Source organism: Tiliqua scincoides, chromosome 12, assembly GCF_035046505.1.
Source record: "Tiliqua scincoides isolate rTilSci1 chromosome 12, rTilSci1.hap2, whole genome shotgun sequence".
NCBI classification, from domain to species: domain Eukaryota; kingdom Metazoa; phylum Chordata; class Lepidosauria; order Squamata; family Scincidae; genus Tiliqua; species Tiliqua scincoides.
The window spans coordinates 18,006,808-18,032,070 of NC_089832.1; the positions used below are offsets into that span (position 1 = coordinate 18,006,808).

General features: G+C 46.5%; 1 protein-coding gene across 1 annotated transcript; it reads left to right on the plus strand.

Annotated features, from left to right (window-relative positions):
* The first annotated feature begins 379 nt into the window (after positions 1 to 379).
* On the plus strand, positions 380 to 24,856 carry LOC136663145 (heat shock factor protein 3-like). Its single transcript, XM_066640112.1, has 13 exons — positions 380 to 513; positions 6,602 to 6,710; positions 9,720 to 9,847; positions 11,262 to 11,386; positions 14,179 to 14,254; positions 15,398 to 15,459; positions 16,690 to 16,771; positions 17,574 to 17,701; positions 19,245 to 19,491; positions 20,154 to 20,255; positions 20,685 to 20,747; positions 22,398 to 22,464; positions 23,906 to 24,856. The coding sequence occupies exons 1-13, from the start codon at positions 412 to 414 to the stop codon at positions 24,232 to 24,234; spliced, it is 1,620 nt and encodes a 539-aa protein (XP_066496209.1). The 5' UTR covers positions 380 to 411; the 3' UTR covers positions 24,235 to 24,856.
* Positions 24,857 to 25,263: the final 407 nt, after the last annotated feature.

Here is a 25,263-nt window from a genome sequence, read left to right on the forward strand (position 1 = left end):
AGGTGGCGAGTGGGCGGCCGCGTCCCCAGAGCTGGAAGGGGAGGTGCTAGCAGGGCGGCAACCGAAAAATGACTGAGGAAACGAACGCTGCGGGGCGGGTCCTTCGGGAGAGGCGCGGCTCCACTTGCCACCACAAGCAAAGTTTCTGAGGGGACGCGGTGGGCGGGGGCCGCGCGTGACGTCACCGACAGGCGGCCAATGGAAGGGCGCGGTGCCGCCCGGCCACGCCCCCTTGCGACGTCGCGCAGGCGAGCGTTCTCCAGGAGTGCGGTGGGCGGGGTCGCGCGTGACGTCACCGACCGGCGACCAATGGGCGAGCGTGGCGCTGCAGGCCACGCCCCTTCCCGACGTCTTGACGCAAACGTCCTGCGCAGCGCAGCGCGGCCGGCCGGGGACGAGGAGAGTGGGGCTATGGCCGCGGTCACCGGAGCCACGCCCGTGCCCGGCTTCCTGGCCAAGCTCTGGGCGCTCGTGGAGGACGCCGGCAGCGACCCCGTCATCTGCTGGAGCCGGGTGAGGCTCCCTCTGTCGTCCCCCCGCCGGGCGGCCCGGTCCTGGGGCTGCCTCTCCAGCCACTCAGGGGGGCGGCAGTCTCCCTCCTCCGGGCTCAGGGACGGCTGGGCCTCCTCGGCCCCTTCCGGGCAGGGTGGCTGCCGCAGGGGGTCGCTTTCCCACGCGGGCAGAGGGGCGGCAGGCACCCTCTTCCGGGCACAGGGGCGGCTGGGCCTCCTTGTGGCTTTCCAGGCAGGGCGGAGGGAGGCCACCCCACAGGGGGTGCTTTCCTCTCTGGCAGGGCTGGCAGCCTCCCTCCTCTTGCCCTTCCAGGTAGGGCTGCCCACTCCTGTGGTGGCTCCCCCACGGGGCCTGCCTTCCCAGGCATGCAGGGGGCAGCCTCCTCTACAGACCGGTGCCGCTCTCTAGGATCAGGGCCAGCAGGGTTCTCATGCCCTTCCAGGCAGAACTGCCACCTCTTAGAGAGGTGGATGGTCCGCTCCACTGGGGTGGCCTTCCCAGCACTGCAGGGGTGCAACAGGCACCTTCTCCAAGGGCTGGTGAAGCCTGTAGGAACAAGGGGCAGCTGGGTCCCCTTGTGACCTAGGCAGGGTTACCCACTGCTGGGGGGCTGCTCCTCAGGTGTTGCTTCCCACTCATGCAGGGGGGCAGCAGGCGATCTCCCTTGGTTAAGACGCTGCTCTTCTGCACGGTGTGTGGATGTTCTTCTGGTCAGTCAAAGCAGAGAGAGGGCAGAAATGGCCTCCCCAGCAAATGAGTTCTTCCAGAAGGAGACCAGAACGCTGAATTCTGCAGGGAAGCTGCTGGGCAGCCTTCTCGGTGCAGGGGCTTCCTGGACCATGACGTATGTAGTCTAGTTCTCCTGTCCAACTAGCTGTCCATTGATCACTGTGACTCAGGGTATGGCCGGACGTCCGTATGTTTCTGCCCGGTTGTACACAAAGCTAAATAGCTTGTTTGTCTGAGTGTGTCGTGCAGCCGTGCGTGTCTGCTTGGGTTGCAAATGGCATACCTTGTCCAGGCACACCTGTGCATGTGTTGTGTTCTCCTAAATAAGTATACTCTCAACACAGAATGTAAATAAGAGGTTGCAAACAAATTCTGCTTCCGTAGGGGACTGGTACTGTGCTATACTGAAGGTGGTTGGAGATTATAACAACTACATGTCTTTATGCCAGTGTTTCTCAAACTGTGGGTCGGGACCCACTAGGTGGGTCGTGAACTAATTTCAGGTGGGTCTCCCATTCATTTCAATAATTTATTTTTAATATATTAGGGTTGATGCTGCCACGATGTGTGACTGCATATGGGAAAATATAACTGACCTGTACACAACAAGCTACTGTGTACAACAAGCTACTCTGTATATTCTTTGTACAATGATAGTAAGTGGGATTTACTCCAGGTGTGTGGGTAGGATTGCAGCCTAGGATAGTTACAAATTTTCCTGCTTGATGATGTCACTTCTGGTCATGACATCACGTCCAGTGGGTCTTGACAGGTTCTCATTCTAAAAAAGTGGGTCCTGGCGCTAAATATGTGAGAACCACTGCTTTTTAGTTCCTAAATATGTGTTTTTGTTTTTTGTTTTTGTTTTTTCTTAGGCTTGTCTGAACAGACACCTTGCACTGCTATACAAATGTTTTGTTTCCTTTAACTGTGTTACAGTTTGGGCATCTAAAGGAGTTGCAGTTTCCAGAGAGGGTCAGTCATATTAATTTGTAGCAACAAAAGCCAGCAGAGAACATAACATAAGAACATAAGAACAGCCCCACTGGATCAGGCCATAGGCCCATCTAGTCCAGCTTCCTGTATCTCACAGCGGCCCACCAAATGCCCCAGGGAGCACACCAGATAACAAGAGACCTCGTCCTGGTGCTCTCCCCTACATCTGGCATTCTGACTTAACCCATTCCTAAAATCAGGAGGTTGCGCATACACATCATGGCTTGTACCCCATAATGGATTTTTCCTCCAGAAACTCGTCCAATCCCCTTTTAAAGGCGTCTAGGCTAGACGCCAGCACCACATCCTGTGGCAAGGAGTTCCACAGACCGACCACGCGCTGAGTAAAGAAATATTTTCTTTTGTCTGTCCTAACCCGCCCAACACTCAATTTTAGTGGATGTCCCCTGGTTCTGGTATTATGTGAGAGTGTAAAGAGCATCTCCCTATCTACTCTGTCCATCCCCTGCATAATTTTGTATGTCTCAATCATGTCCCCCCTCAAGCGTCTCTTTTCTAGGCTGAAGAGGCCCAAACGCCGTAGCCTTTCCTCATAAGGAAGGTGCCCCAGCCCCGTAATCAGCTTAGTCACTCTCTTTTGCACCTTTTCCATTTCCACTATGTCTTTTTTGAGATGCGGCGACCAGAACTGGACACAATACTCCAGGTGTGGCCTTACCATCGATTTGTACAACGGCATTATAATATTAGCCGTTTTGTTCTCAATACCCTTCCTAATGATCCCAAGCATAGAATTGGCCTTCTTCACTGCCGCCGCACATTGGGTCGATACTTTCATCGACCTGTCCACCACCACCCCAAGATCTCTCTCCTGATCTGTCACAGACAGCTCAGAACCCATCAGCCTATATCTAAAGTTTTGATTTTTTGCCCCAATGTGCATGACTTTACACTTACTGACATTGAAGCGCATCTGCCATTTTGCTGCCCATTCTGCCAGTCTGGAGAGATCCTTCTGGAGCTCCTCACAATCACTTCTGGTCTTCACCACTCGGAAAAGTTTGGTGTCGTCTGCAAACTTAGCCACTTCACTGCTCAGCCCTGTCTCCAGGTCATTTATGAAGAGGTTGAAAAGCACCGGTCCCAGGACAGATCCTTGAGAGTCTTGTGGCATCTTAGCGAATATATTGTAGCAGAAATGTTTGTGGGCCTGTCCACTCACTTTGTGTTAGCATTGCTAAGGATGTGTTATTGTCACCTGTGAACTGTCTCTTGGTCCTTTGGGCTTACCATGAGGTATAGATCTTTTGCGTTTTACTTGATATTGGATACAGATGAGCTCAAGTTTGTTTTGTTTTTCTGTTTTTAAACTAACAAATCTATTGGTGTATGAATAAGCTGACTGGTAAGTGCTTGTCTTTGGTACCAGCTGATTGCATGCCAGAAATCTGTATATGGACTGAGCAAATAGCTACTGCATATGTGAAATGGATGCAGTTGGATAGTGTGATAAAGGAACAAGCCTTGTGCTCAAGTTTGGTGGTGTGTTTTGCTTTGGGGGAAGGAGGAGCATAGTGTGTGGACTGGGTATGTAAGGATAGATGCTTGGGGTGCTTTGTATATCAGCTCTCTTGCAATTTGTGGTCTTCAAGTGCATATGTGTGCTGTCCATATGGGGAAAAGATAGGTCATTGTTAGGTCTCTGGATGATCTGCAGGAAATTGCCAAAAAGACTTCTGACTTGCAATAGTTCAGCAGGAACCACAACAAAAGACTTTTCTCTGATCCATCTCTGCCCTTGCCAAAAAATTAGGCTGTTGAAGGCAGATTCTTGGGCTGAGCATGTTCTCAGTGGCACTCTGTTCTTTAATTTTAACTGTTTGCCTTGCTGAGCCACTCTCTGGGTAGTAGACCTTTTGGGGTCTCAAAAAAAGCAACATTGATCTTGTAAGCCCGTAATCTGCCAAACCCTACTTAACCCAATCCTGAAGTCTTCTACTTAGAATATGCTTGTAGTTGCATGAGTTGGGGGGTTGTTCTTGCACAGATATTGGGTGCAAGAGTGGAATGGGGGGCTTTGCATATTTGCTGCTTCTGAGGTAAATCTATCTCCCCATGATTCAGGCTGGGGCATAGCATGGCAGCAGAGTCTGATTGCTGTCATTTGCCTTTTTCCCTTGAGGAACCTGAGGGAGAATGAGGAGCAGGCTGCACGGGGAGTTTACATGTCTTCCCATCACCATGCATCCCATTGACGTGCTACTTTTTGGGAAGAAGCAGCTCCTGTTGGAAGCAAGGCAGTTCTCTCTTTCTTGTGACTGCTTAACTTCATAGCTGGAAAAGCTTTTTTGGAAGTGGAATCATGCTGTCAAGGTGCATGGTTTAGTTGTATGCCTGGGGGCTCCTCCATAGGAATTTGATATGTTGATGTGGTCTGAGACTACACTACCTTACAAAATCTGTCCTGGATCTTTCCCAGGTACTTTGAGTTGTATTTTAAATTTAGTTAAGTTGTGATTAAGGAAACTAGTGTATGACTAAATCCCACTGAAGTAGAGGAACTCAGTCATAAGAAACTAAACAAAGAATGCATGCCTTCAATGTTCTCTCTGATTTTTTTCTGTCCATTTGCAGAATGAACTTTGATAAAACAAGGAATCCTTAAGGTGTGCTACTTAGGTGGTTATTTGGTAATGGCATATTGTCATGAATATGTACAGTTTAGGCCTAGTAGCATTGCAAGGCCTGAACCAAGCTAAAACAGTAACACAGAAGTGGCTTGCATTTCCTAGCTGCTAGGAATTTACAACTCAATGGAAGGTGATTATGTAGCACCTAGGCAGCCAGAAAGACGCCCATCAAGGATGGAATGCAGCTGCAGATCTCCAGGGGGGAGGGAAGAGCTGAGAGGGCAAGCATCCAGCCCCACTTCTGGAGGACAGGGTCTTTGGTCTTTGTTCCTTGTCTCTTGGTGAGATAGGAGGTGGGTGCACATGGGTGCGCAGGACCATGTGGCCTCTTAGGTAACTGAGGATCTACAAAAGAAGCTGACCCAGGTGAGAGTCAGAGATTAATAGAGTTAGCCAGTTAGCTTTGTTGTTTTATGCTATGTTTCCTAGAAGTTTTTATGCCTCTAGCATTTGCTGCCTTTTGTAACCCTATATTTAATAAAGTAAAAAATCTTTTTAACATGTTGGTTCATTGTCTGCTGGGGACAAAGGTTCAGAATCCTGCCTAGCCATTCAGCAAGCTACCAAAAATCCTCATTGTGGACTAGAAACTTGAGGACTGAGACTTTAAGTAAAGAAAGTGCTCAGTGCCTACAAGGGATATAGTTAAGCCTAGAGGGTCTTGGTTTCCCTGGACTGAGGCACTGGCTCTTACAGGGTGGTGGCAGTACTACCGAACAGGGATCTTTGAGGGCTCTAGGGTTCAAAACCAACAACTCTGAGCACCCAAAACCCTGGGGATGAGACCAAGTGCACGACACATATGTAGGATTGCAGCCTCATTTTAGGACCCACAGCTGCATCCATGCTTTTGAGGGGGAAAAAGGAAGAACTCATCTGTTGCCAAAAGGGAGCAGAAGTGTATATTTCTGCTTAGAAGTAAGCTGTTGCCATTTGGTGGTGACAGTTCTGAGTTAGACAGACTAATGGCCTGACTCCATCTAAGTTGGCACAGCTCCTGCTTTGCATGCAGGAGGGCCGCAGGGTCAGTCCTTGGCAGCCTCTCCAGATAGAGCCAGGATGACCACCCTGCCCCTTGAATTGTGAAAATTGGATGCCGTTCAATATAAACAGCATTTTATATAAATGGTCTGAGGTATTCTGGGGCAGCTTCCTATGTTCCCACTGAGTTCAGTGAGGCTGATCTCCGGGAAGCTATGTATAGAATTGCAGCCTCTACCCAGGACACAAAGCTGATTAGAAATGCTCAGTTAATGTTTAGGAGGGAGGAAAGAGGATCATTTGATTTAGAAGTGGTCTTCAAGGGGCAGGTCAGGACATCCACAAAACTTCAGTAGGGTTGATACCATCCTTCATTGCAGAAAATTACAGTATGCTTAAGAGGAATTGCTCAGATAAATCTATCCTGAATTTTATGTAGCACTTCTCCGTGTATGACATGCATTACACAAAGTTTTGGCAAAGAAAGAGGGTGGGAGCTTCTCCAGGGCTACCCAGTGAGCTGTCTTGGGTGATAAGGAAACTGAGATTTCTTGAGTGTAAATCTAATGCTCCAGCCGTGTACCACGTTCTCTCCGAAATAAATGGTGCCAGTTTGTACCATTATTCTTTCCGACACACTTGTTGGCAAATCAGCACACGGCGATTGTATAGGTGGTACTGAAATGCTTCCTTCTGTTCTTATTAGGCTTCTTTTTTCTTGATTCTTTTAGAATGGGCAGAACTTTTGCATCCTGGATGAGCAGAGGTTTGCTAAAGAGCTGCTGCCAAAGTACTTCAAGCACAATAACTTATCCAGCTTCATTCGTCAGCTCAACATCTGTAAGTATCAATTCTTCTCTACCAAGAGGGTCAGCAAAGAATATTGCTAGTAACCTTGTTTAGCCAGTATAGATATGAATGAGGTGTAACCAGACCAGGCAGCAGTCTGAATGGCAAAGGTGGCATGCCTACTATAAGCAAGCAGTCCTTTCTAGTTTGTGAGCAAGCTGCTTCTACAAAGCCAATGCTCATGACTGGATATTTGGCAAAGCAGATTGAGGGCTGGAGCCTGCAGAAGAACTTGCTTGAACTTTTCCCAGGGGAATTGGGGGTTGCTTGGAAGCTTCTCAAGGTTTTCCTGAGCATTCAGTTATCTGGATTTTGGTACATACGGAGTTTGCGTGCGCGTGCGCTGAAATGGTCCTCCCATACATACTGAGGGCCCACTGTATTTAAATACGAAACACTAAAGCATCAAGATTGTCTTAGACAGAAAAGGTTTGCCAAGTACCTTCGAAAGCTGCATTTTTTAATGCATGCACAAAGACTTTCCTTCTGCAGGTATGCATTCATGCGCACACATGATTGTAGAGTTTCACTTTTAGGAAAACAGCTGGCCTTAAAGGGGAAGCCCCACCATTGGCTGATGTTTCTCAGTTACTGCTGAGAAGTTGGAAATCCTTGGTAGCTTAGAGGTAGGCGACCTCAGAATGCCAGATGCGAGGGAGGGCACCAGGACACAGGTCTCCTGTTGTCTTGTGTGCTCACTCTGAGATACAGGAGGCTGGACTAGATGGGCTTTTGACCTGATCCAGCCAGGCTTTCCTTACGTTCTTAAGTCTTACATGAATTCATTTTTAAGTGTTCCTGGGGACAAATTAAACACAAACCAGAGAAGCCATTCATCATGAGGTCTGCATTCTGCCAGAAAGGTCTTCTGAATATAATCTCACTTTGGAGCAGTGGCTGGTTCTTGCTCTTGGAGTAACACCAAAGGTACCAGGAATGAGAAACAGTGGCTGTGATGAAGCCTTCCTGTAGCCAGTACTGTTAAATTCTCCCTCTTTTTAAAATGCAGCTGATTTAAAAGGAGCAAAGGGCCTGTATGAACAGGCACTGGTGTGGCTACCTAGCCCTTTTCTTTGCTCTTGATCATTCTTGACTTAAGATTACCTCTTGGCACACAGGCAAATAACTTTTTTTCCCAGTGTGGAAGTTCAGCGTGTGTGCATGCAAGCGGTGGCTTTCTTCTGCTTGATGAGAGGTTATTTGTTGCCTCTGGTACTCAAAATAATTTTACAAGGAAGTGCATTGTGCTGTGCTGTGATATGCTGGGGGGGGGGGGAGAGAACAAAATCCTGTTTCTTCTTAACTGGAAAACTTCATTGAAATTAAATTGGGGGGGGGGGTTAGGAAATGGTTGACTCTAAATTTCCATCCCCGACTTGTTTGCTTAGCACTGCATTGTGAAAACTTAGTGTCTTCTAAGATTGGCCTGGTCTGGACTCTGCACAGACTCGGATTCCCATCTCGCAGATATAATGAAGGGCTCTGGTCTCGCAGTATGTCTGAACCCGTACTCCTTGGGAGCCATGGACTGTGCTTTGAGACCATCCCTCTATCAGTGGCAGGTGACCATTGGTTGATGTTCTCAGCACTTTGTGTGTATTGCTGGGAGCATCAATCAGCTGAACGACTGCTTGAATGCTTGCAGGCTAATCGCTGCCTACTTTCTTTTGTAATGGGACCAGATTTGAACAGCTGAGGGCTGTTCATTAAAATGTACTGCATACTTGTCCCAGTTCAGGGGCTGACCCAGACCATTCAGTTAGGTTCTCAGGGGAGGCCAAATACTGACATTGGAAAATGTGATTCATCAGAAATGAGGGTTTGGATGATTGCCAAAGGAACATCCCCATGGTATCTGTCCAGCCACGTCGTGGATGAAAATAGCGTTTGATCTCACCGAGAGCTGTTCTTGGCACAGCAGGGTGGTGTGTTTGTGTGGCAGCAGAACTGATACAAGTACCCGTGAGCCTGCATGGACAGAGGAGACTGGCCAGTGTTCATCACCCAGTGCCTGGCTTCTAGTCACTCTTGTTCCAGTTGGCCTTTTCCAATTCTTAAAATTGGATTTTGCCAGTAGCCTGACAAATGTACATCTGAGACTCAGGATGAATGTTGGCATTGCTGTTCTGTGCAGAAAACCTGTCTCTTAACCTTGGCTTCTGCTTTTATCTGCATTGGTAGGAAAATGTTTCTTGTTGGGCTGCCTTAGTGGTAAAGATCGGTTGTGATGATTACAGCTCCAGTAGTGATATGGTTTGGGGCCTGGGAAAATTTTCTGTGGAGATGAGAGGCCTCTGAATTTATTTAATGGATTTTTACCCTGCCCTTCTCCCATTGGGGCACTCAAGGTGGCATATAACCATCTAAAACACAATAAACAATAATTAAAACAGTAAAACAATTTTTAAAAACCAAGTGAATCAACATCAGTTAAAATTAGCATCTGTTAAAATGGTGAATAGCCCCCTTTCCCTTCAAAGAGTTCAGAGTGGCATCTTTGACCGTGGAGAATACACTCATTCCACGATTACCTCTGCTTAGAGGTTTTGCAGATATTTGTGATGCTTCAGAATTCCTCACTACCTGCTTAGAGTGGAACAATATGTGTTCCGAAGAACTGCCCTATGGGCAATGATGCTTCAGTCACCCCCCCCCTCTCGGGGCGGAGGGGGAGAGTATTGCTGTCTTCAACTGCTACATTTGTGGTTTTTATTAGGCGCTTTTCTCCGACTCTCCATTTGTCTGTTACTAATCCACATTAACCTCCTTTTCTGGATCTTGGCAGCCTGTGCTCCATGATTTCCAAGTTTTGGTACAGGTGGAAGGAAGCTTCTATAGCTCCTTGATTCTGTTAGTGTAGAATTGGGCTATCCTAGCTATTGCATCCTGCCATACAAATGTGTGAATGGATATTTTAAGTGTAACCAAAGAGAAGAGATCCAGATCTGTTTTGATTTCTGGGAGACACACAGACACTAATTTTTCTTGGTGCTTCAACAGATGGCTTCAGGAAAGTGATTGCTCTGGAGAATGGCATGATGACTGCCGAGAAGAATTCAGCCATTGAGTTTCAGCACCCGTTTTTCAAACGAGGGAAAGCCAACCTGTTGGCAAACATCAAGCGCAAGGTATTGTGTGCAAGTGTACATCATGGTGAAACCTCTGTGGTGAAATGTGACTGCTGAGAAGTCGGTTGCAGTTTATTTGGCTGCCCACAACGTATTGGGGTGGGGACTGTTGTGAGAGGCATGTAGAGCAAACATGGTGTCTTAGGTTTCGTACTGTACTATGTTGCCCATAAAACGTACCTCCTCTCTCTGATTTGTAGTGAAGGCTTCTGTCCTGAGAACATAAAGCTTTGTAGGAAAATGGCTGCCAGTGTTTTCTTGCAGCTTTTATAAGCAGGATGAAGATTGAGTTGGAAATAATGACCCTTGTTTGTCATCTGTTCCGTGACTGCACAGGAAAAGTTTTCGCCTCAGGCAGCGGCACTGACTGCGGTGAAATCCTGGTTTCTTCCAAGTGGAGGATTTGTTCTAAAGATTTGCCACAGCTGAAAGTGCCACTCACACCTTCATTGCATATGTCAGTCCCTGAATCGCCCACCCAGGCAAGAGGCATCTTGTCTAGTCTTGATCTTCATTCTTTTCAATGCTAGAATAAAAAATTGGCACAGGGCCATGGAAATTGGGTGTGACAACAGACTGGTTAGGTTAGGCTACCCCGGCAACGCTGTGTTGTGGCAAGAACTCTCTGCAATCGCCCTACAGTTTAACTGTGGCCTTAAGGATCTGCTCTACTTTTTTTCCTATTTAGAGAGCCACGCAAATGTGATTGCAGCTTGGCCTGCTTTGACCACATGCTTTTGAGGGATATGCTGTCACAGGGAGCTGTGACAAGCTGGCTCAGTAGCTGTCTTTCATTTGCCGGGCAGGAGAACTATTTTAGATCTTGGGAAGGCATTAAAAAACAGAAGAAATGTCAGGTAAAGGTACGTGTTGTGTAGGGAAAGTCCTGATTTTCTTTCAGGAGGTTTTACAGATGCCAACTGGAGATGACAGTCAGAAGTTTACAGTTCTGAGTAACAGACTGATGTTTCGCGTGTGGTGTGGATTCCCAGGCCCCAAAGACACTTCCTTCCGTAGTGAGGCTATGTTAGCTGGGGTGTAGGGATATATATGATTAACTGGAGCCCTTCACATCTGTTTGGGAGGTTGTCATGGGAGGGCTGAGGCTGCTGCTTGACAACACCTGGTGAGTTCTTAATCCTGGGTGATATTTGAATCCATGACTTTTTGGACATGGATCACACTTCTAAACCACTGCATAGCACCAGCTTTTAAAACCAGAGACTTTGAAAATGTCAATTTTGACATGTTAGTCTAATTTGCCTGAGTTGGGAGTTACACCTGGCTTTGGGATTTCTCTTGTGATTGATGAAGACGTGTTGGTTTGCAAAGTCCCCTCTTGAAGAATTGCTCTTCTGATTGCATTTTTCTGTATCATTGAACCTCTCTGACCTACCACCTACTTTTGCCATAGGTTTCAGCAGTGAGACCCGAGGATCTCAAAGTATGTCCAGAGGACTTGCAGAAAGTGCTTTCTGAAGTTCAGGAAATGAGAGAGCAGCAGAACAACATGGACCTGAAGCTGGCGAGCATGAAAAGGTACTGGTACTTCTCAGATGAGCCTTTCTTGTCTTGTTGGCAGAACCAACCTATCTGTATGCTGTTTTGTGGCAGAGCCACGTAGCATCTGTGAAGGGTGGTAGTTAGTGCTGGTAGTAGGGAAATGGACAGGTACTTCTGGGTCGACACAGAATGAGATATGGGGCAGAAAGCACAGTATTCTAAAAATCCAGCTGCTTAAAAAAAATTATTTGCCATTTGGGTTAGAGAAATTATAGGTATTGCCACTTCATTAGGAAACAGCCATTGTTGCTGGTTGAACTGCATCCATGTGCCATCTCTTTCCCCAAAGATCCTTGTAGTGCTGGCTCTACCTTGATATGTTGTGACTTTTGAGCAGTCAGCAGCTTTGGTGTTTTCCACCCAGCACTCAGTGACTTATTTATTTATATTTTTCATATTTTTTATTCCACCCTTGCTCTAAGGAGCTCAGGGTGGTGTACATGGTTCCTTCCCTGCTTTTTGTTCTTGCAACAATCCTGTGAGGTGGTGATAATGATAAAAAGATTCTGCAGACCTTGGCTGAGAACCTGGGACCTTGCAAAAAATGTTTCCAATTGGGCCCCGCAGCTCGCAAGCTGGCCTTGGATAGAGGTGGATAAGCCATTTCTGCCCAACGTTGCATATACACAACAGGGACCAAATTGATAAATTAAAGATCAATAAGTCACCGGGCCCTGATGGCATCCACCCAAGAGTTATTAAGGAATTGAAAAATGAATTTGCAGATCTCTTGACTAAGGTATGCAACTTGTCCCTCAAAACGGCCACGGTGCCAGAAGATTGGAGGATAGCAAATGTCACGCCTATTTTTAAAAAGGGAAAGAGGGGGGACCCGTTAAACTATAGGCCGGTCAGCCTAACATCCATACCGGGTAAGATGGTGGAATGCCTCATCAAAGATAGGATCTCAAAACACATAGATGAACAAGCCTTGCTGAGGGAGAGTCAGCATGGTTTCTGTAAGGGTAAGTCTTGCCTCACGAACCTTATAGAATTCTTTGAAAAGGTCAACAGGCATGTGGATGAGGGAGAACCTGTGGACATTATATATCTGGACTTTCAGAAGGCGTTCGACACGGTCCCTCACCAAAGGCTACTGAAAAAACTCCACAGTCAGGGAATTAGAGAACAGGTCCTCTCGTGGATTGAGAACTGGTTGGAGGCCAGGAAGCAGAGTGGGTGTCAATGGGCAATTTTCACAATGAAGAGAGGTGAAAAGCGTTGTGCCCCAAGGATCTGTCCTGGGACCGGTGCTTTTCAACCTCTTCATAAATGACCTGGAGACAGGGTTGAGCAGTGAAGTGGCTAAGTTTGCAGATGACACCAAACTTTTCCGAGTGGTGAAGACCAGAAGTGATTGTGAGGAGCTCCAGAAGGATCTCTCCAGACTGGCAGAATGGGCAGCAAAATGACAGATGCGCTTCAATGTCAGTAAGTGTAAAGTCATGCACATTGGGGCAAAAAATCAAAACTTTAGATATAGGCTGATGGGTTCTGAGCTGTCTGTGACAGAACAGGAGAGAGATCTTGGGGTGGTGGTGGACAGGTCGATGAAAGTGTCGACCCATCGTGCGGCGGCAGTGAAGAAGGCCAATTCTATGCTTGGGATCATTAGGAAGGGTATTGAGAACAAAACGGCTAGTATTATAATGCCGTTGTATAAATCTATGGTAAGGCCACACCTGGAGTATTGTGTCCAGTTCTGGTCGCCGCATCTCAAAAAAGACATAGTGGAAATGGAAAAGGTACAAAAGAGAGCGACTAAGATGATTACGGGGCTGGGGCACCTTCCTTATGAGGAAAGGCTACGGCGTTTGGGCCTCTTCAGCCTAGAAAAGACACGCCTGAGGGGGGACATGATTGAGACATACAAAATTATGCAGGGGATGGACAGAGTGGATAGGGAGATGCTCTTTACACTCTCACATAATACCAGAACCAGGGGACATCCACTAAAATTGAGTGTTGGGCGGGTTAGGACAGACAAAAGAAAATATTTCTTTAGTCAGGGTGTGATCGGTCTGTGGAACTCCTTGCCACAGGATGTGGTGATGGCGTCCAGCCTAGACGTCTTTAAAAGGGGATTGGACAAGTTTCTGGAGGAAAAATCCATTCCGGGGTACAAGCCATGATGTGTATGCGCAACCTCCTGATTTTAGAAATGGGTTATGTCAGAATGCCAGATGCAAGGGAAGGCACCAGGATGAGGTCTCTTGTTATCTGGTGTGCTCCCTGGGGCATTTGGTGGGCCGCTGTGAGATACAGGAAGCTGGACTAGATGGGCCTATGGCCTGATCCAGTGGGGCTGTTCTTTTGTTCTTAACTACAATTCCCAGAAAGCCTTGCAGGTCTCTTGTTATCAGGTGTGCTCTCTGGGGCATTTGGTGGGCCGCTGTGAGATACAGGAAGCTGGACTAGATGGGCCTATGGCCTGATCCAGTGGGGCTATTCTTATGTTCTTAAATGTATACACCTATGCGCTGGGCAGAAACGGGTTAAGATCAGGGTTTGGGGTGGTGAAGTGAAGTGCCAAAGGGTTACTCTGAACATTCCCTTAAGAGGAAGCTGCGGCCATTCCTGATTCCCTGAGGAAATGTGCCTGGATGTAAAGTTTCATGCTACACATTTTTGGGTGTCCCCAGTGAGCCTTGCTTTTGCGTTTGTAAGAGAGTTAAGAGATCTTCCATCTGTCTGGGGTATTATGCCAGTCAGGTGTTCTGTCTCCATCAGCAAAGTTAATCTTCTCTTCTTTGTTGTGTGTCTTGTAGGGAAAACCAGGCTCTCTGGAAAGAAGTTGCATTTCTCAGACAAAAGCACAGCCAGCAGCAGCAGCTCTTGTCCAAGGTATCAGCGATAGACTCTGCCTTGTCCCTTTGCTCAAGAGCGCATTAAAAGTAGGCCAATGGTGTATAAGTGCATGGAGCCAGTGGCTGCTTTTTGGTCTTCCCTATTTTTAATATTCCCCCTACCCCCCCCTCCAAGTCGGTGAAGTGTATTCATAGCTGTTCATTGGCTTGCCCCTTGGCTGTGAGTCTCAGTCCACAGAGAGCCTTTGCCAGCTGCAGTCTTTTGCAGGAACCTGACTTGCTTAAACCTTTATCCTACCAACTACCCCCCACTTTTTCTTCTCCCTTCTTCCTTGTGCTTTCCAAAGCTTCCTTTCTCCCAGATTCCTCTGGGAAGCCAATCTAATCTCCCTGTGTCCCTTCTTCCCCCTGCACATTTTCCCCCTCTTCTCTTTTCCCCCCTTCTAAGGTGTTCCCCTCTCCCCCTAACTATTTTACTCGTGGCTCCATTGTTGGTGTGATTGTTGGCTGTAGAATTTCTCCTGTATAGATTAAGTGTGTGTGAGCTAATTCAGTGGAATACTGAATGCAGTGGAATACAGTGTATTCAGTGGAATACAGTGGGCAGGAGGTCTGGTCTAGAGGGTAGAGCCTCTGTCTGCCTGAAGATAACATCCACAAGGTCGCCAGTTCGAGGCCACCGGCACTGTGCGACCTTGGAGCAGCTGACAAGCTGAAGCCAAGCAATTCCATCTGCTCTGAGCGTGGGAGGATGGAGGCCAGAATGTGAAACTAGATCGGAATGAAATACCTGAATGTAGTCGTTCTTAAAAGAAAGAACCTTCTTTGAAATTGTAAAAATCCCTATTTAATAGCGATTTAATAAAGCCTGCCTATGTAAACCGCCTTGAATAAAGTCTTGAATAAAGACCAAGAAAGGCGGTATATAAATACCTGTTGTTATTATTATTAATACAGGTTGGACCTCCTTTTGGTTTTTAAAACTTTTGCGCACCCTTCACCTGTGTCTGTTTCCTTTTGCCCTCAGAATATACAATTGTGCTATTGCCAGTTATGCTGTGTCCCTGCATGCAATTGTCCCCTCCCTGATGTGTTGTGTTGCTATTGCATGTGTTTGAAAAACATCCTGAGATGACCAAAAGGACTTGCTGCTCCTAACATTTTTTTCTCACTTCCTCAGATCCTTGAATTTATCCTGGGTTTGATGAGAGGAAACTGCATTTTGGGACTCAAACGGAAAAGGTAGTTATTCCATGGTTTTGTCTTTTGATGCCCAAATGTTGTGAGTTTTGGGCGTCACCATTTTGGTTTTTGTGAGATCCAAGGTGGCGATGCCTGGGGAACAGATAGGTGTCACCGGGGACACCCCGTGGCACCCCCTCTGAGTGTGCTGTGACACCCTAAGGTGTTGCAATGCACATGCATGGGCGTAGTCTTGACTTGGAGCGGCTCTTCCGAGTCTCAGACAGAGATATTTCCCAGGCTTATGGAGACCTTTTAACTGGGGATGCTGTCAGGACTACCTGTCTGCAAAGCATGTGCTCCACTGTTGAGCTCTGATCACTTCCCCTAAGAAGCGTGTAGAAGATAATATCCAGAGACTGAAATTCTTGTCCTTCTTGCTGTATGTTTTGGGGAACCATAACCAGCCAAGGACTCTCAAAGGGTGTACTTGCAGCTAAAAATGACACATTCATGAGTTAACACAACCCATGACACTGGTATGTTTTCTTGTGCAGATATTTTTTCTGTGTAAGAAAAATTGGTTTTCATTTTATTCCATCCATAAGTCTGGGACCAAAGGTTGCCTAAAAAGGTTGCTTATTTTTACAGTCAGGAACTTCAGACTTTGCTCTACTCTGCAATCTTGAGAGGCCTGGGATCCTAAAAGTATTAAAATGCACTGAAGTGCAGATAATTGCACAGAAAGGCAAGACCTCTTTTTGTCTGGGATTTTTAATGCCTTGAGCATTAAATGCATGCAACCAATGCATTGGTTGAGCAGGCACCTCTGTACAAGCAAGGAAGGGTTTAATAACCTTTGAACACTGTAAGATTAGCATTTCTCATTTACAGCCCCTATGTTTTCTGACATTATATTTCCAACGAGGTTATATATCTAGTGGGCCCAGTCTTGTTCTGCTTTATAACCAATCTTCAGGTAGCACATGATCACAGTATTTTGGAAACAAAGTAAGCTTTAGAGGGAGTGGGTACACACTGCATGTGGCGTCTTTTGGTAGAAAACAAAACTTTAGCTAAAACTTAGATTTGTCTACTGCCATTCCATGTCTTCTGGTTACTCACAAGTCAGGGTCACCCTAGAAATTGCGATTGACTTGCACAGAAAACACTGGCAGAGTGAAATGTTGCATGTAGCAATCTTTGTATGTGACCCACCCTGTCTTTCGAAGCCTGTACAAAACCTGACTATCCTGTACATTTCTTTTCCACCTACATGTGTGCTTCCAGACCTCTGGCCGATGCTCCAGGAGCTTCCCCTTCAAAATACAGCCGCCAGTATGTTCACCTTCCTGTGCAGGATTGTGAAGCAGTAAGTGGTTGTTCTTTTCTCCCCCTTCTGCTCTGACTGATCGCATAGCAGTGAAGACTCTGGTCTGGGTGCTGCTGTCTTGACCACAGAGCCCCAGTGCCCTTCAGTAAGATGTGTCGACTCGTGGATGTCGTTATGCCTTCCCCTGTAACCTAGTAGTAAAGCTCAGTACAGACGTTATTTGAATTTATTTAAAGGATTTATAGTGGACCCTCCTTATCCTTGGGCTTGGAATCTATGGATTTGAATTTCCACGGATGCCAAACCTGCAGCTGGAGGGCTTTGGAAGGCCTCCCAGACGCAACTAGAAGTTGCTGGCACAGACCAGAAGTACCTTATGGTCTTGGCCAGGAGACCGCACGAGGCCCTAGGTAAATCCCTGCAGCTCCATGACTCTGGGGCCACACCGTTTCAGTTATCTGTGGTATCTGCAGGGGTGTGTATGTGTCCCCTGGAACGCATACCACACAAATACCTAAGGCTGACTGTATATGCTGCCTTTTGCTCCAAATAAACAGTGCCCAAGGTGTACATAGTGTATCGGGGGGAACCAGTAAAATGTCAGAATGGGAACAAATTTAAAATGCAGCGATCATAAGAAACATAAATAGTACAAGTTAAGATGCACTAAAACAACACAGCTGTAAAACCCCAATGCAAGTAATGGAAAGGGGAAGGAAATGTTTGTTGTTGGAATGCTAAATTTAGATAAAGGCTTTGTTTGGGTCAAGTTACAGAGGTGAAAAGGCCTGAAATGCATTTCGTGCTACAAGTCCTCTTTGCTGCTGGTGTTTTCCTGCAGGCATCTATTTCAGAGCACGGCTCTGGCTGTGAGGACTCGATTATAATTCGCGACATCACAGATGCTCAAGAGGAAGAGGAAGGCACGGAAGAGCCACTAGCGCTAGCATATGTGAGGACTGGGAATCGGTGAGGATGGAGAACTGAAAATGTCTCCTGTTGTGATTGATGGTCAAGGATTTAATGAGGCTGACACTCCCAGGGAATTCTGATGCTGAAAACACCACTGCAGCTTTTTATGTGGGGATGGGAGGTGAACTGGAGCAAACTGGCTGGAAGGGGGCTGTTGACAGCTTTCAGAATGCCAGGGTATCAATAGGTTGTGTATTCATTGACGAAATGGTGGTTTGGTTCTTTTTGCCTCTGCCTGCCTAGGAGCATGCAAAACTGAAAAGCCTAAGAGAAAAGGCAATTTAAAAAAAACCTGGGGGTTGTAGTCAATGGACCTTTCTGTAAAAAGGGTTTTTAGCCTAAAGAAGGAAGAGACTTTTGTTGAAGTGGGGGATATATAAGAGCCTGTAAAGCTGCCTTCTCCTGAACTGGACTGCCTAGGCTAGTACTGTCTACTCTGATCATGGATCGCTAAGCTTCCAGATGGGGGCCTTTTCCAGCTCTGTCTCCTAAGACTTTTAACTGGAAATGCCGGTAATTGATCTTGGGATTTTCTGCCTGGAATTGTGTGCTTGATTGCTGAGAGCTCAGTGATCCCTGGGTCTTTCCCACAAGGGGACCCCATAGAAGAAGCTAATAAAACCAGATCGGAAGCAAAGATCATGAATGGATAAATCAGTTTTGCAACTGCCAGTGGGTGGGATCATTCAATGAGAGACTGACAGGCTGCAGGCCTTAAGAGGAGTTGGAAGCATTTAACAACTCTTCAAGTAAGTTCCATGAGATGCAGCAGTGGTGCTTTGGAGTGGCTCCTTTTTGAAATAGCTGGGTGGAATTAGGGACGAACTGGGCTGTGGTTGGTCACTAGGTTACTTTTGCAGCTAGCAGTGCATTGTTTGTATTATGAGTCATGGGATCTAGATTCTGTGGGCAACGGGGGCTGGACCTGCTTGTGACATTGTATGGCACATACAGCCATTTGTTGGTGGGTATAAAATTAAGCTAGATGGACCTTAGTATTGTTACAAAATAAGGAAGCAATCCAAAAGCATTATAGTTACAGTAGATTTTAACCATGGTTATAGCAGTGATTTTCAACCAGTGTGCCATGGCACATTGGTGTGCCACGAAAGGTCTGCATGGTGTGTTACGGGTGTTTGCAGCACAGCAGTTGAAAATAGCTGAAAATCTCTTCTGGGTTCTGCAACTCTCTTTTTAGGGCAACTGTCTCTAGTAAAAAATTGTCTGTCCTTCTTCCTCCGCTGGCAGAATGGAGGAAGCGACAAAGAAGGATAGATAATTCATTACTATGGACAGTTTCCCTGAAAACAGAGCTGCAGAACCCGGAAGAGTCATCACTAGAGGCAAAGATCATAGAGAAGGCCATAGAAGTCAGTGTGCCTTGAGATGAAAAATATTGAAAATTTCTGGATTATAATGTGGTGGTTGCACTACTTATTTTGTGGGACATCTTTTTTGCTGGGGGAGAGAGAGAGAGCGCATTATACCCAGAGTTGTGTTCCTCAGCCTCTGCATGCTGTTGTATTCCTCCCTCCCCCAGGGAGAGTCAGTTGCCCAGAAGAGAAGGGATTTCTTCCTGCAAAGGACCTCCAACATCAGAACTGCAGCTTCCAGTAGCTCCCTGTTCAGTTCAGCTCACGGAAAGCCCTCTGAAGACAGATGCGACGGAGAGCAGCGCCGTGGAACTTCGTTCTGCTCCTGAGGACCCTGCTGCGGTGATCGACTCCATCTTGAGTGAGAACCAGAACCAGACAGTGTCACAGAGTGATCCTTTGCTGGACAGGCAAGTTGGATTGCCCAGAGGCTGGGTGGGCCATAACCGCCTATGTTAGAGACAAACCCTTTAGAGCAGGGGTCTCCAAACCCCAGCCCGGGGGCCAGATGCGGCCCACAGCAAGCCTCTTTCCGGCCTGCAGCCATCCTCTTGTCCCCTGAAAGCCTCTGGCCCACTCAACTGAACACGACCAGAACTGTGCTCTGATTGTGTCTGGCGGGTGTTCTGAGGGCCAGAGAGGTTGAATGAATGAGCCAATTCATTCATTTATTCACTCATCTAAGTTCCATCTCTAATTTATTTAAATTTTGTATTTAAATTTTTTTTCCGGCCCTCCACATCACGCCAGATATTTGATGTGGCCCTCTGGCCAAAAAGTTTGGAGATCCCTGCTTTAGAGGATCCTTGTTCCTGCTTAGTCATTTCTAGATGTGATGTGCCATGTCAGCTGCCAGTTACAAGTTTTGCTTTTCTCTCTCTCTAGCCTGGCACAAGGGAACTTGCCACTCTCTTGCTCACTCAACAGAGTCATGCCTGCTTCTTAATTCTTGCCTTCCTTGCTTTCCTTAACAGATATTTTGTCTAGCAGCTGCTTTAAATGCTTTGCTACACAGGGTCTGGTACCTGGTTTCCTTTTTTTTTACCTTGAGGTTTTCTACTTTCCTTCTAAGGGAGGAGATCCAAGACTTCTTGAATTGTATTGATGCGAGCCTTGAGGAGCTCCAGGCCATGCTGTCTGGGAAGAAATTTAACTGTCTCTCAGAAACACCGACAGATGTAAGTCCCTCTTTGCTGCCTTCCACTGCTGGGCAGAAATTATCTTTATGAATTAAATTATAATATGCGGTTATACTTGCTTAGGGAATGCCCATCCAAACCACAGGGTGAAGTATTATTGATGATTTTTTTGTATGTATATACTGCCTTTCTCCCTGACTCTCACAATGAGTGAGAGTCTTAAAAACTTCTCAGAAGATGCATGCTCAGAAGATCCCTGCAGGCACTATTTTGGGAGAGGCATTTCCTCCTAGGTGAGAGAAAAGGAGCGATGCCTCATCTCAAATGGCACCTATCACCTGCAGTTTTTAAATGTGTATAAAATCTGTTGCTTGATTACTTTTTTTATTCAATCAAGAGTAAGCTCTCGTTATACGTAGCGGTCTTACTTTCCTGACAATGACTCACTTCTTTGACCTTTGCGTCCAGACCGTCAACCTGGAGCTTCCATCGGATGTGAACTTGGCAGAGGTTCCACCTGGTTTGGAAAATGTAAGTAGTGTTGGTTTCTTCAATTGCAGGTGTGGAGGGCTGGTGCAAGTGGGGCTGTACTTTGGAGAACTTTTTTTTGTGTGTTCGCAAAGTCTTGACTATTGCCCTTTGTGACCAGTGAAAATAGTTAGATAGAGCTGTGCACTGTGTGAAAGGGAGTGCAGTATAAAATGCACTACCCAGCTTGTCCCATCCTAACCATTTGTAGCCATGTTTCACCGACTAAAAAGCTATATAAAATTTAATAAGTGTTTAACCCCCGCCAAAATCCCAATAACATGGAAGATGTCCTAAGTGTATCAGGGGGAGAGTTCCAGAGAAGTGGTGCCACCACTGGTCATGCTCTGCCTCTAACTGCCATGTCTGACATCTCCTTCATATATGTAATCCATTGAAAGAACTTGCCGTTCAGGTTTCCCAGGGACCTGCTGATCAGTTAACATGGGTGGGGGTGAGACTCTCTCTCTCCACCCCGCCAACATGTAGTATAGCAGACTGTAGGAGATGTCGGCTTGTTTGTTCCAACAGCTTGTGCTCTGCTGGTTTTTGCTGTCCTGAGAAGGAAGTTGCTGGGTGTTGGAGGCAGGATTATGGGTTGAGACAGGGCAGAGAGGATGCCAAGAATACATAGTGCTTCAGAGTGTTAATAGTACCTCCAAGTATTGCCACGATGCAACCTTTAAAACAAACCTGCAAGGGAAATGTTATTCCCGTAATAATGAGGCTGAGAGGAAGGGGACTTGCCTAAGTCTCTCTAGTGGGTTCATGGCAGAGGTGAGGCTTGCACCAAGCAAGTCCTGACTGGCAGCCCAGCCTCTTAGCCAAGGCCCTGCATGGGTGCTTCCATATGGACAGCTTGTAGATGTTGCTTCTAATCCTACCTCTCTGAAGAGTCCTAACAGCTCTGAGGAAAATACTTTGCAGCTTGTAATGCTGTAGAGCATGTTTGGAAAGGCTCTTGGGCTTAGAAAAAAACATGACTCATTCTGCATAGTTTGGATAATGGATTTGGAGGGCTTCCTTCCTATCAGCATACTCAAACTTGGGAGGCATCCAGTGAAAGTAACTGGCAGTGGATTCAGGGCAGACAAAAGAAAAGTACTCTTTCACACAGTATGTTGTTCACTGCCACACAGCGTACTTACTGATGGCCACTAACATAGGTGCTTAGACAAACGTATGGAAGAGGGGAGAGGTCTCTCAACAGCTGTTAACCATGATTTATATAGGGCAACAATTTTAACTGGTGTGCATAGCGCATTGATGTGCTATGAAAGATCTGCAGGTGTGCCATGGGAATTTGGAGCACAGCAGATTAATACAGAACTGGCAAAGTTTTTAGGGGGGTGGGGAGCAAGCTTCTTTCAAATTGTGTGCTTTGTTATTTGTTGAGTACCATCTAGCCATAACTGAGCACTTCAAGTCCCATTGATTCCAGTGGGAGAGGCTTTAATTTGGTGCATTGCTTGCCTGTTGAACTCGGCAGGTCTGGGAAGTCCTGACTTGTGACCAGATTATGCTCTTGCTGTGTTGGAGTCTCCATGGGATGAATGTGTACAATTGTTTGATTTAAAGAAGGGGGGACAACTCTTGAGTTTTTGGAAAGGAACCCTGATAAGCATGCTCACTTGCATATTTTCTTTTATTTAGATGGAGGATTTGTCAGAGAATGCAGACATGGTTGGGATGAATGAGCAAGAGCCCACGGGGAAGAATGGTGAGTTTCTGTGAAAACTGGATTGTTTTGGAAGTGCAGTTCGTTCCAAGCTGTCTGGGGTAGTCTGGAAACGCTAAACCTGGATGTATCTGACTTTGAAAGTTGAGGAGGGAGATTCTTCTGTAGTAGTACTTCCATGCCAGAGTTACCCTTACACTCATTAGCATGATGACTGCCTTATTAATATTTGTGATGTTTTATCCAACCTTCCTTCTGAAGGGAAGCAAGTGTGACCCTAATTTTAGCCTCACAAGTACCCTTGTGGTAGGTTAAGTTTTCTAGATTTGCACACTGAGTAGACTCTTATTGTAAATGGTTGTCTGAGCAGGCACAAGTCCCCTTGGCTGAAGGACAGGAAAGAGGAGCTCTTTCTCCTGTGCATTCATATTTGCTATAGCAATATTATCAAGGCTAGGTAGCTTTAATCAATAGAGTTGACCTGCCCGCCATCCCAGCCTGAATTGTTGATTCAGATCCCAAAAAGGCAGTCAAGACCTTCCCTTCCCAGTAGTGATTTTAGCAGGGAAGAGATTCTGGTGACAGATCCCAGGAACCTGGATCAAGAACTCATCCCGACAGCAGTTCAGCTCTGATGGCTCTTGTAGCAAAATCCAGCCCATCAGTTGTTCAACAGGAATTGATGTTAGGAATTGTTTCACCTGCTTGTCTCTTATCCCAAGAGTTTTGACCCTTTAACAGGAGTGGTCCAAGCCCAGAAGCTGAACAAGGTAACAGGAGGAATGGCTGAGAATAACCAGTTTTGGTACATTATAGATTTCCACATTGAGACACATAGTGCAGCCCTACCCCATGATCAAATCAGTTCTCTTTCCAGCAAGGCATAATGAGTTCATTTATCACATTGGTGCAGTACCGGTTTTCTAGATGGTTTCAGCTTGCATTTTTCTCAAGGGTTGCACCAGTATCCACCTAAGGCAAGGAAACCACTTCTATCACAAAGCACCATTCCTCTCCCAGGGGCTTATTCTCATAGCCCTATTATCCAGCCGGCATCGGCTGCAAGAAGGTGAGAAGCTGGTCCTTGTGAGCAAGCACACAAGCTTTTCAGTAAGAAAATAGCCTTCCCTACTTTCATGTTATTGGCAGGGCAGTCTCCTGTTCGCCTGTAAGCCACTTCTGGGATGTATGATCCATTCTGGAGCAAGCCAGGACCAAGGGAAGGACCAGGAGTGGCTTACAGGAGCACAGGAGACTGCCCTGGAAACAGCATGATTTTTGTAGTGTGAAGGTAGAGAAGGTTGTTTTCTTACTGATTTTTACTTTTTAAAAGGGGACTCCCGTATCTGATACTGGTATCGGGGTGGGTGGGGTGGAACTGACCCCTCCCTGGATCCTGAGGGTGTACTGTGTATTAATAGCTTGTGGGTTGTGCTTGTGACCCAGCACTTAGCCCTGCTGGTGATGCTTGTGTCTTCCCCAGGCATGCAACTGATCCAGTATAGGGGGAATCCATTGCTGACCTTATTTGAAGAGCCCCCTTCAAGTGACAATGCGTGCAAGTTGGGGGAGGACAAAGATGTTCTCCTGCCTTTGCTGGAAGACCGGCCATCCACGCCGCCTCCTCCTCCAGAGCCCCCCCTGCAGCTCCTGGATCCAGCCAGCCAGGCTGACGGCGCCCCTGCACTGGAGCCCCTCGAGCAGCCCCTCCTCTCGGAAGACATGAATGGGGAATACAAACTGTTTCCCCTTCTGATGCTCAGCCCTGTCGCAAACTTCATAGACGAAACCTCAGAAATAGAAACATCCTGAACTGCATGCAGAGACCTTTGGGGGCAGAGAATATGCTGGGTAGGAAAGCTCCAGAATGTCTGTTGGGCTGCCTGGGAGTTTCTGCTTCTGTCTCTCTCTCGCTCTCTCTGCAGTCTGAAATTGTATGTGGACGAGGGAAGGTTTCTTACCAAAAATGAAGTGCAGTTCTTGAAAGGCAGTTGCCAAGTTGGAGCTGTACTGCACTGACTCTAGACAAGGCCAGAGAAAAGCAAGCGGGACTCGCCTCCAACTCTTTTATACAGTGTTCTATTATCAGAGCAACCTGTTTGTATCTCGGTGTCAGGTTTGCCTGTTCATATGTCGGTTTTTAAAAGGGTCTAGTCTCATGATATCTATGCTGCAAACTTGCATTTATTATTTTATTTTCTGAAATGTTGCCTCTAAGACGGTTTGTACTCTGGCTAGCATTAGGCTTTTTTTAACATTGCAAAGTGTTTGTCCTTTTTTGGCCACAGTTGTTGTTCTTATGGTTTATCTTTGGTTGTATCGCATTACATGTACTCCTAGCTTTGCCTCTAGATGACCATGTAAGCACCTTCTGTTTCCTATGGAAAACAAATGTATTTCTAGCTTGTCCACTTAAAGCGATGACACCAACCTGCTCACAGTGCTGAATTTGATTCTCTGGTTTTCTCACAACTCCCCTTTCTCCTGATACAAATCCTGCAGCCTTAGTAAATTGGGGAGGAATCCAAAAGAAAATTAAGCAAAGCTCAGCTTTGTGGTCATGATTGAATTTCTTCTACCTGAATCTACACAAAGAGAATACCAGTCTTTATCATCTTAAGCCAAACTTTGAAGCTTCCAGGCGCCTGATCCAGTGTGACATTTCCAGCTGATGCATCTCTGAGGGCTATTACGAGATATTTGTGTAGCTTCTTTCATTTCCTTGTCTGCACATCTTCATGAGGTTCAGCCGTACAGAGCTGTTTACATACAGTAGATACCGATGAACTGAAACTATTTTAGCATGTTTTTTTTGTAGGGAAAAGACTGCTTTTGCTCACA